At 37.1% G+C, this 21,094-nt stretch overlaps 1 protein-coding gene across 1 annotated transcript in view; it reads left to right on the forward strand.

Moving 5' to 3' along the window:
- The window catches only part of DCDC1 (doublecortin domain containing 1), a gene marked incomplete at its 3' end in the record, with an annotated part of 318,067 nt that overhangs the window by 27,181 nt on the left and 269,792 nt on the right, over nucleotides 1–21,094 (forward strand). The window contains exons 3-5 of the mRNA XM_079788060.1: nucleotides 6,980–7,249; nucleotides 8,447–8,603; nucleotides 9,088–9,250. Coding sequence (XP_079644186.1) covers nucleotides 6,980–7,249; nucleotides 8,447–8,603; nucleotides 9,088–9,250 — 590 coding nt within the window. The remainder of the gene's footprint in view (nucleotides 1–6,979; nucleotides 7,250–8,446; nucleotides 8,604–9,087; nucleotides 9,251–21,094) is intronic.

Raw genomic sequence — 21,094 nt, forward strand, 5'->3', positions numbered from 1 at the left:
AACAGCAATTGGTAGAAGTCCTTGAAGATGAGATCAACAAGTATGACTTTATTAGGAGTTTTACTCAAATCGCTATAAAAATCCATTAAAATTCACTAATGCTGTAAAAGCCAAGGAAATGAGAAGAAAAATTGCCCCTGTCAAAATTAGAGGCATACCCTTAAATCTAATCACAGTCTATTTTATCTGCTGTATCTATATTGCTCCCTGAGTATATTTTCTTATGCTTTTAGACCTCACATCTTTACTTGGTTATTGCTTTGTGAAGCAAAAATTATAAATTAGATTAAATAAAAATCAAAGAGTAAAGCATAATTAAATACTAGCCTGGGTTATCAAGGGGCTTGTAAATTCCACAATGTATAAGATCTGTCCCTGATAATCTGTTTGGTTATAGTGGAAAGCCGACATGTAGATGAGGTACAGTACTGTTTGAGAAAAGAATAAAGGCTTAATTAATTTATTAATATGCTTTTATAATTTTGTGATTTATCATATCCATTGTATCATATGTAGAAGTTGTCTAAAAGATTTATTTGCCGCTCTAACCGGTTTGGCTAAGTGGATAGAGCGTCAGCCTGTGGACTGAAGGGTCCCAGGTTCGATTCCGGTCAAGGGCATATACCTCGGTTGTGGGTACATCCCCAGTGGGGGGTGTGCAGGAGGCAGCTGATCGATGTTTCTCTCTCATCGATGTTTCTAACTCTCTATCCCTCTCCCTTCCTCTCCGTTAAAAAATCAATAAAATATATTTTTAAAAAAGATTTATTTGCCTAAAGTTTGATAAATTTTAATTAAATGATAGTTTTTACTCACACCGATTCAAGGTTAAATTTTGGTGTTTTAATTCATCTTCCCCTAAGCATATAAACTCACATAACCACATTTGTTCTTTGATCTTTTTTATTATCTAATTTCTAATAAATTATTCAAATTGCTAAAAGAAAACATCTTTTTTTCTCAATAACTGACTGTAAACTATCTCAGCAGTAATGTAGATGTTTTTTTAAAACATACCAGAACATTTACATCCAAGTGAATGCCTCCCTCAACCCCCTTTAAAATAATGTATAATCTCAAAGCATTTTTCAAGTTCCACTTTGGATTTTCCCATCAGCATTTGTGGCACATTCCATTAAATATCTTGGATGATGTCAAAATTTAATCTTAAGTGATTAAATTAGAATTATCCAGAAAATAAAATATCTGGATCTAAATCTTATTATCCATTATCTAAAAAATGGATCATAAAACCTGGGTAAATAAATGGCTAGTATGATAGGCAGAAATTTAATATGGTCTCCAAGATTCCTACCCCCTGGTATATAGTATATACCTGGTATAATTCTCTCTTCTTGAGTGTGGGTGGGATTGTGAATATGATGGCAGGTCATTCCCATGATCAGTTTACATTAAATGACAAAGGAGATTTATTTTTTAATATTTATTTTTAAGAGTATTACAGATGTCCCTCTTTCCCCCCGCCTTACCCCCCTCAACCCAGTTACCATCCCACCCCAGGCCTTCACCACCCTATTGTCTGTGTCCATAGGTAATGCATATATGCATATAAGATCTTTGTTTAATCTCTTCCCAATCCCCCTCCCTCTGAGAATCAGCAGTTTGTTCATTTCCATGCCTCTGATTCTATTTTATTTACCAGTTTATTCTGTTCATTTGATTTCTTATTTGTTTATTTTGATTTTTAGATTCAGTTGTTGTTAGGTATGTATCTGTTGCCATTTTGTTGTTCATATTTTTGATCTTTTTCTTTTTCTTCTTCTTAAAGAATATGCTTCAACATTTCATATTAATACTGGTTTGGTGGTGATGAACTCCTTTAGCTTTTTCTTATCTGTGAAACTCTTTATCTGTCCTTCAATTCTGAATGATAGCTTTGCTGGGTAGAGTAATCTTGGTTATAGGTCCTTGCTATTCAACATTTGAATATTTTTTGCCACTCCCTTCTGGTCTCTGCATACTTTCTGTTAAGAAATCAGCTAACAGTCCTATGGGCATTCCTTTGTAGGTAACTAACTGCTTTTCTCTTGCTGCTTTTAAGATTCTCTCTTTGTCTTAAGCCCTTGGCATTTTAATTATGATGTGTTCTGGTTTGGTCTTCTTTGGATTCCTCTTGTTTGGGACTCTTTGTGTTTCCTGGACTTGTAAGTCTATTTCTTTCACCAGGTAGGGGAAGTTTTCTGTCATTATTTCTTCAAATAGGTTTTCAATATCTTGCTCTCTCTCTTCTTCTGGCACCCCCATAATGTTGGTACGCTTGAAGTTGTCCCAGAGGCTCCTTACACTGTCTTCATATTTTTGGATTCCTTTTCTTTTTGCTCTTCTGGTTGGGTGGTTTTTGCTTCCTCATATTTCAAATCGTTGATTTGATTCTCAGAATCCTTTAATCTACTGTTGAATCCCTGTATATTCTTTATTTCAGTCAGTGTATGCTTAATTTCTGACTGGTCCTTTTCCATTTTTTGGAGGTTTCTAGCAGATTCTTGAGTAACCTTATAACCATGGTTTTGAATACTATATCCAATACTTTGCTTTCTTCCATTTCTTTCATTTGTGGCATGTTTCTTTGTCTCCACATTTTGTTTCTATGTATTGGGTAGAGTTGCTATGTCCTTGAGTTGGTAGAGTGGCCTTGTGTAGTAGGTCTCCCAGTCACCTGAGCTGGGCACTCTATGTGCATCCCTTTGTGGATTGTGAGCAGTCTTGTTATAGTTGAGACTTGATTGCTGTTGGTGTCACTGGGAGGAATTGACCTCCAGGCCAATTGGCTGTGAGAACCAGCTTTGACTATAGTGGAAGAACTGCTGTGCAGGAGATACCCCTATGGAGCAGGACTTGCTTCAGTGGGGCTTAGGTGTTCACTGAGTCTGCCCCTTGAGTGTGTTGCTTATGGATGTATAGAGTTGTAATCTGGTATGGTCTAACACTGACCACTGGGCACACTGGCTCTTGGGTCTCCAGGGAGGTGCAAAGTCAGCCACTGCCTGTGGCCACCAAGCAGGAGCTACAGAGAGATATGCAGATTCCTCTTCTTTGTATCAGGTTTGGAAGTGCCCAGATGAGACCCAGCTATGAAGCAAGGGAGACTGGTGGTGGTGCCAGGTCTTGGGCCTTTTATTGATAGGTTTGGGGCTCCCTGACCCAGCTGCAGTTGTTTGAGAGATTTTAGCCTGAGCAAGGACAGGCCATTAATATGATAAAGCTGGTGCACACAACTTGGGTGGGGTTGTAAATTGGATGCGGCTGGGTCTTAAGGAATCAGCAGGGCAGAGCAAACAGAAATGGCTGCCAGTGAGCCCTGCGACTGGGAAGGTTCCAGCATAAGAACAATGATCCCTGAGAGCACCTCCATCTGGGAGAAATCCACCCCCAAGTTCCTGCCCTGATGCCAGACAATCCAGTTCCTCCTTGTTTGTGTCTGTGTTTCCTAGAGCCTCACCTGGTGCTGGAGCTCAGAGGAAGCGGGACCTTGTAAGTTTAGTTCATGGTGCCGGCCTTTTAAGGGGAACAGCTGGGTGTCCAGCAGCCTCTGTGTCACTGAGCCCCAATCCATATTGGTTTTTACATCCCATAGTTCTTACTGCCTGTAGGGATTTTTTCCCCCAGCTCTGGGGACCCTGAGCTGGGTTGTCTGGTGTGCGGCTGGGACCCCTTGCTCCTCCGGATAGCCTCCTCATAGATGATCTCCCTCCAGATTCAACAAAGGAGATTTTTGCTATTGTGGTTAAGGTACATAATCAGTTGTTTTTTAGTTAACCAAATGGGAGATTATTCTGGATGGGCCTGACCTAATCAGATCAACTCTTAAATGACAATTCAGAGATCAGAGTCAGAAGAGTCAGAGAGGTAAGTGAATTGCTATTGGCTTCAAAAATGATAGTCACTATGAGTTCTGTAGCAGTAAGGAACTAAAGTCTGACAAAACCTGAAAGAGCTTGGAAAAAGACCCTGAGCAACAGATCAAACTGTAGCCCCAGCTGGCGCCTTGATTTCAGCATTTTGAAATCCTGAGCAAAGGGTATAGCTAAGCATTGCCCAGACTTCTGATACATGAAAACTGTGCAGGAATGAACAGATGCTGTTTTAAGTCACTAAGTTTGTGCTAATTTATTGCACAGCAATAGAAAACTAATATAGATAGACAGGTAATTGATAGATAATTTTTAAAAGATATATTTTTGAAGTAATGTGATTGATGTTCATGTGTCATCCTACTATATAGTGGCATTTAGTTTTCAGGCTGAAAAAGAATGCTTTTATGCCAATAACACAGTGATGAATTGGAATATTTGAAAGAAATTGAGGTCTAGCTTTTTATTTCACTCTTGAATTTTTATTATTGAGAGTACTATAGATGTCCCCTTTTTCTTCCACTGCACCCCTCCACCTGGTTCCCACCCCACCCCAATCCTTCACCACCCTTTAGTCTGTGTCCATGGGCAGTGCATAAATGCATATAATTTTTTTGGTTAATCGATTCCCACCCCCTTTCCTCTGAGATTTGTCAGTCTGTTCCATGTTTCCATGCCACTGGTTCTATTTTATTCGTCAGTTTTTTTGTTCATTAGATAATACATATAAGTGAGATCATGTGATATTTGTCTTTCTCTGATTGGCTTATTTAGCTTAGCATAATACTCTCCAGGTCCCTCCATGCTGTTTCAAAGGATAAGTGATCCTTCTTTGTTACAGCTGCATAGTATTCCATGGTTTAAATGTATCACAGCTTTTTATTTTCTCCACTCATGTATTGATGGTTACTGTTTCTAAATCTTAGCTGTTGTAAATAATGCTGCTATGAACATAAGGTGCCTAATTCTTTCTGGTTGGTTTTCAGGATTCTTAAGATATATTCCTAGAAGTGGGATCACTGAGTCAAATAGCAGTTTCATTTTTTATTTTTTGAGGAAACTCCACACTGTTTTTCATAGTGGCTGCACCAGTCTGCAAAAATGGGACTACATCAAACTATAAAGCTATTTGCACAGCAAAATAAACCAGCATCAAACTGAAAAGGACCCTACCTGGTGTGGCTCAGTTGATAGAGTGTAAGCCTGAAGACCGAAGGGTCCCAGGTTCAATTCCAGTCAAGGCCATGTACCTTGGTTGCAGGCTCCTCCCTGGCCCAGGCCTTGTTTAGGGCTTGTGCAGTAAGCAAGCAATCAATGTGTTTCCTTCTCATCGATATTTTTCTCTATCTTTCCCTCTCTCTTCCACTCTCTATAAAAATCAATGGATAAATATCCTTAGGTGAGGATTTAAAAAAGAAAAAAGAAAAGAAAAGGGAACCCACTATATGGGAGAACATATTTGCCAATGATACAGTGATAAGGGGTTAATTTCCAAAATATATAAAATACTCATACAACTCAACAAAAGGAAGACACACAATCCAATTAAAAAATGGGTGGAGGACCTGAATAGACACTTCTCCAAAGAGGACATACAAATGCCAAGAGGCCCAGCATTTTAGATGGAAATAATGAATGAGATATAGTGATTCCAGCTATCAGGTCTTCCAGGGCAGATATCAGTGCACAGCAAGGAAGTATATTCCTATATACAAGGGTAGCATAGAAATCTTACTGAGGAAGAAACTACTTGAAGTCTGTGTATATATGAATTATTTACAGATATAATGAAAGATTTACAGTAGAGACGTAGCATAGACTTGTAGTAAGACTGTAGAATGTTAAGAATAAAATCTGTGTTATAAAATTAGGTCAAATTCCAGCATGTGGTAGAAAACCTCATCAATATGTGAACGCAAAGAGAGGTTATTATTTTTAAAAAAATGACCATTTCCTAAAATCATTGGAAATAATGATAGGAAATAATGGTTATGTTAGAGGAAGAGGAAGAGGTGAGGTTTCTGAGCCAAAAATGTGGCAGTCTACTAGAGTTGTTCTTATGTGACTAGAGTATCTTAGGAAGCAATGAAAGGTTTTCTAGTACTCTTGTGCCGTTCTGGAGTAGATTTACTTTCCTAACTTTCTGAGTATTCTGGTAATAAGCTGTATTACCTGAAACCCTCAGGATGTGTGACTTTCAGTACCAAACCAGGATGAGTTAGTCACCTTAATCTCAGGTCTGCTGTGAAGCCTTTCCCAACTTTATTCCAGCCTATATAAGTTTGTCTTCAAGGAGTTTAAGCAGTTTATTTAACATATATTCTTTCTTCATTAGGGTTTAGTTTGCAACTTTCTCAGGGTAGGAACCACATCTCCTTAACGTTTGTATTTCCTAATACTTAGCAGAGTGCTAGTGTTTAAGAAATTAATCTAAGAACTTAAAAATTTTACTAACATTGTTTCAAGGGTTACATAGCTTTCTTCTTTAAGTATGTAAGTACATTTAATGGTTATGCATATGAGTGTTTTCTTTTTAATCCTCACCAGAAGATATTTTTCCATTGATTTTTAGAGAGAGTAGAAGGGAGGGAGGGGGTGGAGAGAGAAGGAGAGAGAGAGAGAGAGAGAGAGCGAGAGAGAAAGAGAGAGAGAGAGAGAGAGAGAGAGAGATCAATGTGTTGGTTGCCTCCTGCACCCTGACTGTGGGCTGGGGTTGGAACCTGCAACCCAGGTACATGCCCTTGACCAGAAATCAAACTGGAGACTGGTTGGCGGGCCAGCGCTCTAACCACTGAACCCACTGGCCAGGGCTGAATGTGGGTTTTGTCCTAGGATCCACTTGGGTTCATTTTCTCCCTGCCAACTAAATAATTATTTGAGCTTGGGCGAATTAGCCTCTCAGAGCCACAATTTCTTAAATCTGGAAAATAGGCATAAAAATAGTACCTACTTCCCAGGAATATTGTAAGGATTACGATAAGCAAAATAATGGCTAAGTGTGTAGTATGTTGTCTAGCACATAGCACAAAACTAGTTATTATGTGGTAGTTGTTAATAAGTGAATATAAATCACTTCACTGTATTCTTCCATGCATTGTTTCTTCCAGGGAGTTTATGTCATCCCAGGCAAAAGCAGTTATTAAAACTACTGAAGATTACTTGCAGCCTCAGTTTGGCCCCAACAGACTGTTGCTTTCAGCAGCAATATCAGAAGGGTCAGGACTTCAAAATTGCTCCACACATCAAACAGTATCAGATCATAGCCATGGTGAAATATCAGACCCGGATAGCTACAAATCAAACAGGAACAACAATTCCTGTTTTATATCAGCATCCAAGAGAAACAGACCTGTCAGTGCTCTGGCGGGTCAACCGAGGTAATCAAAGCTGTGCTCTCTTCTTTTTAACCAACTGTTGAAGCTTTTCCCTTTGAGCAGAATTCATAATGCTTCAACTGGTTATTTCAGACATTAAAATGTAGCACATCTCTAGCGCTAGGGTTTTGTTTCTGTGTTGTTGTTTTTCTTTGAAAGCATAAGGGTAGAAAGTGGCTAATTCCACTTGTGGAAAACATGAAATGCACTTCAACCTGGATACTATGAAACTCTAAAAAAATATTGAAAACAAAATCAGTCTAGGACCATGATAGATCTTTGCTTACCAGGTATTTGTTTAAAAATAGAAATGCATGCTTTTGGTATTTAACCAATATTCCAAAATAAAATTAAATTGCAATGAACTTATTATAAAACTATCTTGTGTATTTTACATAGTTTGTAATAAACTTTTAACCTAAGAGTTTGTGGATAGGATAAAATGTTTGTAAAATAAAAATAAAATAAAAAAAATTGATGCAACCATTGTTTTCATAGGTTTGAATAGAGGGATATATTGTTATTTTAATTTCCCTCAAGTTTTTATTTTAAAATGTTTACCTTGCCTTCTGTAGCATTAAGAATTAACAGGGTTAGTTACAGAACTCTGAAGGAAAAAATTTGACGTTTTAGTCAATTACATGCTTTTGCTGAGAAAATAATAAGATTGATATTGGTTTTGACTGAAGACAAAACTTAGAAATCTTATTTTACTTCCTCCAAACAATTTGAAATGAAAGCAATTAGAATTAACTTTAGATTAAAATATGTTTTCATGATGTACTTGAATTTGAAATCTTTTAAAATAAATCAAAGAACTTTGATAAATATGAAAACTTAAAAAGAAAAATTTTGCCACTAGGTATTTTATGATAGTAAGACCAGATTGCTATTTTATGCTTTCTATCAGAACATAATTAATATAAAAATATAATTTTTAAAAACAAGTGTGATGTTTTATAAGTAAAATGATAGAAATCATTTATTCTGAGATAAACTGTCCCATGAACAGTTTTGGCAAACTTATCCTGTATTAAGTATTTTTAAATATTTAAGTAGTTATATACAGCTATATCCTATAAAAAGTTTTTTGAAGAATACTTATAGTCATTAGAGCTTAAAAAATATCCAGGATAATATGGTTTTGAATGTTTTTACTAATTAACATGCATCTATTTTTACTTGTTTTTTTCTCTTCAGAGTTGCAGAGTTCTCTTCTTTAAACTTTCAGTCGGCCCAGAATTGGCACAGAATCTCTCAAAGACATAAGCTTCCACCCAGAGTGATTAGAGTAACAGCTTACAAAAATGGATCTAGAACAGTCTTTGCCAAAGTTGCTGTACCAACCATCTCCTTGGTAACTAGTATTCAAAAGTTTCATTGCTTCATTTCTTCCCTTACTCACTTTAAAATGTAAAAGTGGAGAAAAATGACATTTATTCTGCCAAAATGTTCTTTTTAGTAATACGAATCTGTAAATTACTTATGTATATTGTACATAAAACTCACAGACATTTCTTTCCTGTTTCACCAACATATAAATAGTGAAATACATTTAGTGAAACACATGTGATGACTTTACATCTTGCAGAGTTATAAAAACATTTAACCGACAGGATATTTAAGGACTAAAATTAGACAGTTATTAAATATTCTTAGTGCTGTAATTTATCTTTTATTCGTATATTTTCAACTGCTAGAAAATACACTGGTGGAGTTATTCAAGTTAACTCTGGCAATTGCCTCAAGTTTCTGTTTTGATTGGAAGCATGTTTTGTCCCACGGAAATGTGTAACTCTCCTTTTGTGAATCACTCTCTCTTACCTCTTGCTTTCTCCCAGTTGCTGGAGGACTGCACGGAGAAGCTGCATCTGAACATGGCCGCACGACGAGTGTTCCTGGCAGATGGCTCTGAAGCCCTCAAACCCGAAGACATACCCCATGAAGCTGACGTTTATGTTTCAATGGGAGAGCCCTTTTTAGATCCATTCAAAAAAATTAAAGGTAAAAAAGAAAAGAAAACCCTACCTCCACATACAGTAAATGGCTTGAGGGATGCAATTAAAAAATGATTTTCATCCTGTCTTTTTTGCATGGTTTAACAAAACTAATGTTTACGCATTTACAGCTCAGTAAGAGGATAATGTGGTTAATGAAAGAAAAATCCACTGACAGCCACGTTTATTGCCCTTCATTAGCATTGGTGCTTAATTTAATATAGATCTGAATAGACATTAGGGAGCCTGCAGGAGGTTAAATGGTGAAAATATAATAAATTAAATCAGAGATTATTGAATTTACTGTTTAGTTTCTGTGACACCCAACAGACATAATTCATTAGATTTATTCTCTTAGAAAATAGTTCACAGTTTCAAGTATCACTTATTCATTTACACTGTTGGTCTTTCTTCAGATGGCATTAACATAATTATGAAAGTGTGGCCAGTAATGAACACATAATTCTTATATACATATAATTTTCCTAATAACATTTTTCATAAGGTAAATGCTACAGCTTGACTTTTTACCTTGAAATGTATATATGCTTATATACATAATATAAATTACCATAATATAAATTATATATGAAATATAAACAGAAACATATTTTAGAGCTATTTTTTGATAAGATCTTTTTTAGAAATGTGCATTTAGATTTTCTAAACTAAAAACATTTTTCCTTCTTTAGTGGTAAAGAATACATTTTAAGAGATAAATGAAAGTACTGCTATCTAAGAATATTCTTCCAGATAGTCCATATCCAAATACCATATCCAAGTCTGTTATTAAGTCCTATATGTGGTAATCACATTTAAATGACACAGCTTTGCCATACAAATTCAATGTATCTAACTGCTTGCTGTGCTCCCTTATGCTTTTTCTATCTTATTAAAAGTTGTGGTGTGTGGGTTTTTTTTCCTTGCAACTGCTAAAAAGCTGATGAGCCAAAGGCAAGTCTAGGCAGTAATTGCGTAAGTAGAAGGAAAGTAACTCTCGAGTTGATTACAGATGAAGTGGTGAAAATTCTTTATTAATGTTATCATATAAAATAATACTAAGATTTCTGTCTCTTTCATAATGCTTGATCATCAGGAAATAATTTATTGAATTCAATAGAAAGTTTAAGGTAATTTGGTCCTTGTAAAGAAACTTGTTGCTACAATACTCAGTAAAAATTACCTATACAATAGTGGAGACCCATATTATTTTCTAATTTTGTTTTAACTTTAAATATGGCTGCCTTTATTTTGTATTCATTAATCATCGGCTTGCATATAAACATGAGTCTTTGTAGATAAATGTTTCTGAGTTTTTTATATTCAAGTATTTATATAATTAGTACTTTCTTAAGATCCTTGATTATTTTTATTAATAAAGAATACTTGCCTTTCTTATAATAATGGTATTGCAGAAGAGATATATAAAAATTACTTACATCTAAGCTTCTTAGAAAATTTCCTGGACATGTATGCTTAAAATACCAATGTTACACACATGACTAAGCTTGGTGGATAATTTTTAAATGTACAAACTAATTTCCCCCTACTTTTTGTTTTCTCTTTTATCCTTTTTAAAGCCAAGTCCAGAACAAAAACTTCTCTGCTTTGTCTGCATATCTTTGGCTGTGTTTCACTGTGACATGCACTGCTGTTCTTTTAGCACCAAAATGTTGGCACACACTCCTGAAAATTTCACACCATCTCTTGCTGGATCAGCAAGCTTAACCCACCAAAATCTGGTGTTGTGCAATGGTTTTTGACTGATAATCAATCTTTATGCTGCTCGACAGTTGTTGCTGGGACACGGAGTAGAGCAGGTGGCAGATGTGCCTTGTCTTTTGAGAAAAGAAATGGTAGGTGAGCTTGGACACAGACTAGCATATCACATGTCCATTAAAAAGACTTAGGATAAGTAGAATGGGGAAAAAACCACTCATCTAAGTTCATAGATAAGCCTAAAGACCAGCATTTTGATTGCTTTCAGAACATTAAGAATATAAATGTAAATAAATATTATACATATGTGTGTATATATGTATGATAATGTATATGTATAACTTAATTTAGATAATTTGAGAGAGGTGTGGGGAGATTTCATATATATGTATATATGTCATACATATATATACATATTTCATGTCACATACACTTTCTCAAATCAAGTTAAAATTACCTTTCTTGCATGTGTCTTAAAGATAAATCTTATAGATAATTTGCCGACTTGTTGTCCTGAATGTACCATAAAAAATAAAACATGCATGAATAGTTATGAAGGTGGTAGATGAATTTAGGGTAAGGGGGCATTCTCAGAAGTTGGAAAAGCACACATTCTAAAGGTAAACAGGGGTAAAGCAGTTACCAGAATTGGGTGTTACTCTTTTATCTTTCTAAATGAGCATGAATACTTTATATACAATTAATCAGACATTAGAGTCAGCAACTGGTAATTATTATTTCAATATACTGATTTTCAATCATTCAGCCAACATTCATTGATAGCATATTATGTGCCAGGTACTAGGGTAGATCAGAGACAGGTGAGAAGAAGAGTTCATAGTCTGATTTCTTTTTTATGATTATTCTTTCATTTCCAATTTTGAATTCAATTTAATCTAAGTTTAATATTTATTAAGTATCTACTATCTGTAGAGTCCTTGCATAGGGATAGAAGCCCTGGTCTTTAAGGACCGCAAACTGGGTAAATAAGTCATAAATCCTTAAAACTGAGAACATTATTCATCAAAGTGATAGGAAAGGAAAATTTACTTCATTTCTGGCACAGGAAGGCCAAATAAGCCTATGTATATTTTGGCAATTATATTGCTATACTTTGTTGTTGTTTTTATTATTTGGAAAAGCAATGTAGATAATGAAAATTGTCTTTCTTCAACCTATTTCCAGATTTGCTAAGGTAGAAAAATATGTACACAACACCTCTGATTGTTTTTGGCCTAGATGTAATATTTAATTACCTCACTTAGAGAACATCTCTGATTTTTAAACTACTTTACTACCTCTTTTGAGCATCACTGTTGACAACCAGTGGCACTGGATTTAATAGAAAGCTATTCATCACATACCTCAAAACACAAAGCTTGTATATAGAGGTCAGCCCAAGGTCAAAACTGACAGGAAGGATTCCCTGTTGAAATGCAATATTAGGATAATTCTTGCATTTTGGAGTTGAATACTTAAGCAAAAAAGATTAGTCATGTATGGGGAAAAATAGCAATATTTTACAAAGAAAGTTGATGATAGTCAACTGCCTTATTAGGTCTTAACAATTCTGGCATTTGAAGAGTCTAAAATTTATTAATGATTCTGCTAGAATTGTGAAGATGTAGTTAACGAATTGTTTGAAAAGACACTTTAAAGTTTTCAGATTTATGGGCATGCAGGTTAGGTATTCTGTTTCTTGAATCTTCTGCTTAATGGGGCACAGTGAAAATTCTTGCATCAGATTCATGGGGTTTATAAGAGTTCAGTTGCTTTATAACTGCTAGGCAGTGCAAACCTAGCATAAGAAACGGTTCATGCCCTGAAGCTGCTTAAATGTCTTAATGAAGATGAGGGGAAAAAACCCAGCTTAGCCCTAATCCATTAGGTCTAACTTCCAATGTATAGAGCTCTGATTGTTTAGAAATTTTTTTTTTTTAGTTTTATATTTTCATTCTGTCTTTTTAAAAATCTATTTTATTGTTTAAAGTATTACAAATAGTAGTACATATGTCTCCTTTTCCCCCTATTTCATTCTCTCTTATCTGTTCTATTCTACCATTTGGCTTTAGAGTTATCACTTACAGTGATTCATTTAAGTCCTGGGTTTTGTTAACCAGAAGTGTAACTGAGTATTATGAATAACATTTTACATATTTTACATACTGTATTGTGAAGATGTAGTCACAGGGAAAAAAATCCATGAAAAGAGTTCTAGATATTACACCTAAGATCTAAATTTAAACTGAGAGATTCTTTGTTGTCATGTGATCTACAAAGTGAAATAATTTGCTGTGACAGCTTGTGATTGACAAGAATATGTGTGAGCACATTTAAAACAGGCCATCTTTTCATGTAGAAATAAATGTCAGTGAAATGATGGATTCTCATCATTTTAATTATTGATGATTTGGAAATAGTTCAATTCCATGACACACAGGACACATTATAAATAGCAGCATAACACTTTTTCTCATATCTGCGACAATAATGAAATGTTCTGTCATATTTTGTTTTTCAAAAAAATGCATTAGTTTAATGAACCTGGATTCACGCATTATATTCTCTCCTATTCTGTCTCCTGGATTTGTTGATTTGTAAATGGTTGTGTAAAAAGCACAAGTTTCACCCTACCTGGTTTGGCTCAGTGGATAGAGCATTGGCCTGCGGACCAAAGGGTCCCAGGTTTGATTCCAGTCAAGGGCACGTACCTTGGTTGCAGGCTCCTCCCCAGCCCTGGCCCTAGTCAGGGCATGTGCAGGAGGCAACCAATCAATGTGTTTCTCTCACATCAATATTTCTGTCTGTCTTTCCCTGGCTCTAAAAATCAATGGAAAAATAACCTTGGGTGAGGATTAAAAAAAAAATAAAAAAGCACAAGTTTCAAGAAGTGCCCACTATGCACATCACATCGCCAAGTGCTGTTCTTGCTTCTGGTCTCCAGACAATGCCACAGTGCTGCCGACACCCATGGCTGCGTTAGTCCTGTGAAGGCTGGTACTGGCCTTCCTGGTGCTCACCTGGAAAGTGACTACTGCTTAATTTGAGCAGACGCAGCAGGAGGTAGAGTGGGCTTTCCCGAATTTTCTGTTATCATGTTGTTTGAACAGCATATGGATTAGGTGAGGTTATTTGTCAGTCCATTTTATCTCCCACTTAACTGCCTATACTCCAAAGCAGGAAAGTGACATTATTTAGAGAAAACATTTTCTTCTGAGATAGCACATGCTTCTATTATTTCTACAAATGAGGGTAAAAGTATAGGTGTATATTTTTGTATTTCCTGATTTCCAAAGTTTTAAATCTGTAAATAAGTATGTAGAGTATCCTTGTTATAATAGATATGGATATAAAGATAATGTCAAACGATAGACCCCCCCCTTCCAAAAAAAAAAGTCTTTAAAGAATAGGAAAGTCAAGAACATACATGAGGTAGCATCTCCTTATATTGTCAAAATATCAAATCATTGAGAAATATCTAAATTTTCGATGTTCATCTGTTTAATTATGGGCTGCTACCCTGGACCTTGCTGGGAGTATTACATAATATATGATATTTGCACCATTAGGATATATGCACCACATGAACATTTTTAAATCCAAAAACTTCTATTCATAGAACCACACATCTGATTTAGGATTTGGGGTAAGGTCTTTCTGTCACGGCTGTAAAGAAACCTGATAAATTTTAATTCTCACTACGATATTAACTCAGAAAGATTATAAATGTTGTCTTTATTACCTTGAATTGTTTGCTGCATGGGTAAGAGTGGACAGAGAGAATATCTCCCTGTCTAGAGCTGAAAGATTGTGTGGGAGATAAAAAAAATTATGCTTCCATGTCCAAGGAGGCAGAAGGATAGTTAGAAAGAGCTCATTTATTTATTCAATCATTTTCTCAACAAACATTTATTGAGTTCCTACAATGTGCCTGATGTTGCACCAAACCTAAGGATACGGTGTGAACACAACAAAGGTCTCTTACAGCTCAGCTTCTAGTGAGGTGAAAGGAGAGAGTAGTAGACAGTAAGTATATAAAGAACTATGTAAGGTATTTACTGATAGTGAAAATGTTATAAAGGAATTAAAAAGGGTGCTATCATGAGAACAAGCAATGTCCTAGAAACAAGGAGGCATTTTAAAGAATGAAGCAGGCATTTGCAGTAACCTTTTAGTAAAATCTTTTACAGCCTTGTCTGTCTACCCTGCTTGTTATTTTACCTGGGAACTCATTTATATATATTTACAGTTACTGTTTCAGAGGGTTTTGCCTTTCCAACTATTTGTTTTTGATGTTTTCAGACATCTTTTAGGAGAGACATGAGAAATGCATTATTATTTAGTGCAAAGAGCACTAGACTTGAAAATCTCACAAGATTCTAGTATCTGTTATGTGACCCTGTACAGGTTGGTCTGTGCTTCAATGTCCTGTAAAACAGATAATTAAAGGATTATTGGATATTGTCTTGTTTTTCTAAAAAATATATAAATTATTTGAAAATGAAATGTCTCTAAATCCCTCGTCTAAAGAAAATACAGACAATAGCATTTTATAAGCATATTAAGATCCCAAGGCCATTAATCAGAATCTTATGTTCACTCTGACCTTCCCAGAATAGCTGGCAGGTTCAGGAAAAAACAACAGTGAACAGCATTTGTCTCTACTTTCTTCATCACTGCCAAGGAAGCAAACTACAGTGAGAAGTTGGGCAATTCACGTAACATCTCTAGGCCTCAGTTTCCTCATCCAGAGATTGAGCCTAAAACTATACAACTCATGGCGTTATTATGAGGAGTAAATAAGATGATGTATGTAGAAGCATACTGTGTATAATAGGTGTCTGCAACCATTGTATTTCCACCAGCTTTTCATACACATTGTCACAAGTACCTATTTTTACTACCAAAGGTATTTGGTTCGTCTGAGATTTTAAAAACGCATACAACTCAATTAAAATGTCTGCCAAGCACTTGTGTGTACAGCATAGTATGAAAATCTGAATCAGAGCCTTTGAACTCTCACTGTATTGTGGTTTTTGCCTCAGTAATTTTTTCTGGGGTGGAAGTCAGAATCAAGTCCTTTTATAAAAGGAACCCCAAATGCCCTTGCTCTGCTCTATTCCACGAGTTATTTTTTTAAATCCTCACCTGGGGATATGTTCATTGATTTAAGAGAGAGGGGGTGGAGAGAGAGAGACATCAATGTGAGAGAGGAACATCCATCGTATGTTTCCTGTATGTGCCACGACCAGGATTGAACTGACAACCTTTGTGGTGTACGGGATAACACTCCAACCAACTGAGCCACCCAGTCAAGGCTCCAAGAGTTATATTTTAAAAAATGTTTATGGCCCAAGGGTAACCTTAACTTTTAGCTGCCATAACTTATTTCAAGAAAGTTCATAGAAAAGTTCAGCAGAAGATTGACAACATTTTGATTGACACAATAGATAGAACGTATGTAATTTTAATCAAATTTGAATTGAAGACATACTTCAAATGATATGTCAGACTAGTGTTACTGGGTTAAAATCTAATGACAACCACTGTCATTATTACTTAAATATAGCCATCATGCCTATAGCAATAAATGATGACACTTAAGAACGTGCAAAAACAAAGAACACAAGTATTTAGAGAAAAGGGAGTGACTAGAAACTCAGTTGAACACAGGAATGTGACCTGGATTTAATCTATTTACCAAACATAGAAGCAATTGTACTTTGAGCAGATGATATAATTGAATATAGCAGTATGTTTTCTTACTGTCAGAGCATTTATCTTTTATATGTTCATCTTACACCCATGAAATGACTGGCTTGTTCATATTTAATGTCATTAAAGCTACTTGACAGCATGAATGTGTTTTCAAGTGCTTATCCAACTACCAGAGAATGCATTTTAAAAAATAAAATTTTTAAGAAGCTTGTAGATTTGGAGTTGCAAGTTTGCTGCTGTTTTGTGTGCCAGAAGAAGGCAACATATTCTTTCTTTCTTTTTTTCCTTTTTTCTTTTCTTTCTCTCTCTCTCTTTTTTTTTTTTTTGGCCTGATACATGCAAAGTAGAAACTTACTAATCAAGGAGCACCCAGATTTATTTAATTTTATGAGAGGCTTTTTTTTTTTCTTTTTTGAGGTAGACTAAGGAAATGTAATGGTATTTTAATAGACCTTCTAACACAGAACCAAGTTGCAAGGTACTTTATCTTTTCTATGACTTGGTTGTAAACAAAATCATGAAAATAAACTGGGATGTGGATTTTTCATAATAAAATATAAATTATGGTTGGAGCCTGGTGTTCTCTGTTTGCTGTAGGAGAGTAAGCTTGTGAACAGGCAAGGGGACCTGGCAGTCCCTGAGCAGCTGGGATGTGACCGGGTGGGGATGCTATCGGAAATGCGTGGACGGTCTTTCTCTATTGCTAGTGGGAATGGGGTCCTTAGGATATCTTAAGAAAAAGAATTTTCGGAGGAGGAGTCATTTTTATTTGCATGGAATTACATCCCTGGATTTGTGAAGACCCATTTCTCTTAAACCAGTCCTCAAAGAGGTGCAGCTGGGGATTCCGGAGAGCTTGAAGCAAACCCAGTGTCCAGAGTTTCTGTTTCATGGTGAGGCTGGGTCTGGTTTGGCATTGGGCTGGGTGCAGTCCGCCAGTCCATTATGTGTGGTCCACATGGCCGTGAGCCATGTAGGCGAATGCAAAAGAGCAGAAGTATGAGAGTTCCACAGGTCAGGAGTCAAACGCCAACAAGAGAGAGAACTCCTGTGTTTAGGAGATTAAGAATCTTAAATCTGCCCAGCCAGTGCGGTTCCCTGGTTGAGCTTTGACCTATGCGCCAGGAGGTCACTGGTTTGATTCCTAGTTGTGGCCTGGATCCCCAGTAGAGGGCGTGTAGAGGCAGCCCATTGATGCTGATGTTTTTCTCTCATCGATGTTTTCTTTCTCTCTCTTCCTCCCTCTATAAAAATCAATTAAAACATATTTTTAAAAAATATCTAAAGTTTTCCTGTGCTTGTAGTGGCCACACCTATTCTGGCCAATGACCTGTTCCCAGATGTGACTGACAAGTAAGTACCTTCCCTAGACTTTTCTGGGCATGCTTCTTGGCAAAGCTGCACAAATGGATGCCTATAATATTTGGCTTTCCCATCGCTCCTTTCCAGTTATTTATAACTAGGTTAAAATACAATGGTATCAGGAAAGTACTTTCCAAGGTTTTGTTAAGCATTAGAACTTCACTAGACTGTAGCCCCCAACCCCATCCTTACCCAATGGGCTTTTAACTTTCTAGAGAGAAATGCCTGAGAGAGGGAAACTGGCATAAATCTGGTCCTTATTGCTTTGGAACCCATTAGGTGTGGCTAGCAAATTTAAAGGAGGGGATGAGGTAATAAGGTGAGACTAGGACCCCTTCTTTGGCAGTTGGGTGTGTTAAGCATAGAGCCTTTGCTTAGAGTACTGTCAATGGGGTAGAAATCCAAGAATTCTCCAAAGGGGAACAAACTCCAAGCTTCCTGTTGTTGAGATTCATGCACAGGTAGGCATTGTGTTTGGTCCCACTGTCTGTGGAAGCTCCCACTGATAAGGATAAGCACCCCTTGCATTCTCAGTGTCCCTTTTTGTAATCAGATTGGTAATTGCTGGTGAAATAAATGTCTCTTGTTTCCTCTAGACCAAGTTTACTTAGGAAAGAAACCATAGCTGCCTTATTCACGATCATTTTCCAGTGCAGGGCCTGGCAGTTCTTAGACGCCCAGCAAATGTTGTTCAATGGGTGAATGAAGAACCAATGAAATAGTACCATGGTGAACCATCCATATCCCAAGGAGTTGGTGGTGAGAGGGGAGGGGATAGACCTCATTAGAGCAGCCTGCAGGCCTGCAAACAGTGAGTGGACTTTTAGGAGTATATTAAATATCCCCTACCCCAAATTCATATGTAGATTTGTGAATGTTTCCCTTTGGCAGGGGGCCAGAGTAAGCCAGCCCAAGAATAATTACATTGCAGAGAGGCTAATGGTTATGCTAATGCTTGTCTGAGACCAGACAATGGTCAGAAGTGGAGTGCTGGTATAAATGATTCTCCCAGGAACCTATAGATCTGAGATTTTTAGCCTTCCCACATCCTCTCAGGAATGCCTTTTCTTGCCCATTCTCTCTCCTAAATCTTTGCATATAGTAGATGCTTATTAACTATTATTGAAAGTGAGGGTGGGCCGTAAGAAAGGAGATCCTGTGACCTTTGGGAAGGCTCAGCACTGCTCACTGTAGTGCACAGCTGAGGGAGTGTGGAGCTAATTCCACCGTGGGGCATTGGTGGGGAGGCTGTTTTGTAATTCTTAACAAAAGTATCAGATAGTTTCAGTCCTGGAAGGGAAGCCAGGGTTTCAAGATTTGAAAGTTAAGGAAACACAGAGGTGTAGAAAGCATTTGTTAGCTATGGCTAGTATGCTTTCCTAGAAGATCAAAGTGCATTTAGATGACACCGTTTCTTTTTTAATAGTCATCCTGCCTTCCTCCCCCACATGCCCTACAGTCCCCACATTTGATTACTCTACCTTCCACCCTCTCCCAGCCTCTGAGATTACTCCTCTTCCTCACCAGGACTAAAATCTACCCAGGTCTTTGCTGAGCATCCTCAGGCTCTCAGTGTTGGCATGGAAGTATCAGATTCTGTTTTTCTCCTCATCTTTGGAAGTAATCATGCTTACCCTTGTTGTCTGCCCTCAACCACATTTCTTCATATGAAGGTGAAGTCCTTAGAGCTGTGATGTGCACAAGAGTCTCCTGGTGTCCTGGTTCTCCAGCAGGTCGAGACATGCTGCTGTAGAAGACCTGTCCTTTTCCTCACTGTTCTCAATAGTTTTGTTTCATAGGGAAATGGATTTTGCCATAACATAAGAAAGATTTTTCCAATAGCCTCCCCTGTCCAAAAGATGTATTGGCCTGCTTAGGGAGGTGTGGGACTTCCCAGTATTGTGCACATGGCTCTGATCTGGCTACTTCCCACCTTCCTTGCTCCATGGCCACTGTGAGGAAGGGGGGAAATTTCACTTTCCCTCTGGTTCTTTATGGCTGGCTGAATAATTAAATCAACAGGAGGCAGATTAATAAGAGAAAATCAAATTTAATATTATGCACACGGGAACCCCACATATTTAAGAGAGTCAGAGGTTCATACACCTTGCATACATAAGAGGTTCTGAGATAGAAAGGGGGATTGAGGTATATATAAGACATCCTGAACTAGGGATGAGGTACTGTACCATGGGGGCTTCAAAGGGTCTTTGCATGATAATAACATTTAGTAAATAGAAGGTTGCCCTGCTCTATAGATATGTCAAAAGCAGTTATCTCTGATAATCTCTTATTATGAGCAAAGCCTTTTATTCAAATTCTTCTAAATAGTTAAGGGTGGGCACACAGAAGTTTCTCCTGAGCCTGAAGCTAAAGTTGCCTTTAGCTCAAAGTAATCTGCATACCACTGGGGCACATCTTGGGGTGGTTCATTTTGGACCCCTACACCACTCTGTGTCATCTCCCCTCAATGTTCCATCATACTTCACCTACCTAGTATCCTCTACCTGGAGTATGCTCTCTCTCTCTTGCCCACTCAATGTATCCTTCAAGTCCTATCTCATGTTCTTCCTTTGAAGAACCTTTTTTGACCACCTCAAGCTGTGGCAGGTGCCCTACTCCATGCTCCCCCAATACCCTGGGCACACCTCTGACTTAGCACATGCCACATTGTGTGTTCTTTTCCTTTCCTGTCTTTCCAAACAGGCCAAGAGCTCTCTGAGGTCTTCTCTGTGCAGTGTTTCTAGCAGGGACTATGTGGTGGGCACTTAGAACTTATTTGGTGAATGAATAAACAGTAAATGAAATGGATGGTTAGAGTTAATAATTTTTAAGGTCTTTTTCAGTCTCCAATATCTATAATTCTGAAGCCAATGCATAGTAATGCACTAAGCCTATGGCTTTTTTGCTTCTTTCTACTCTGAGCTGTCCTCTATGATACCTGGTTTATGAGTAAATTCAATGAGGGACATGGTAATGAAAAGGCAAATTAATCATGAATATAAAAACGTAAAATACAGAGAAACCATAAGTCAGGTTAATGCCTGGAGAC

Source organism: Cnephaeus nilssonii (genome assembly GCF_951640355.1).
Source record: "Cnephaeus nilssonii genome assembly, chromosome: 13".
In the NCBI taxonomy this organism is placed as follows: Eukaryota; Metazoa; Chordata; class Mammalia; order Chiroptera; family Vespertilionidae; genus Cnephaeus; species Cnephaeus nilssonii.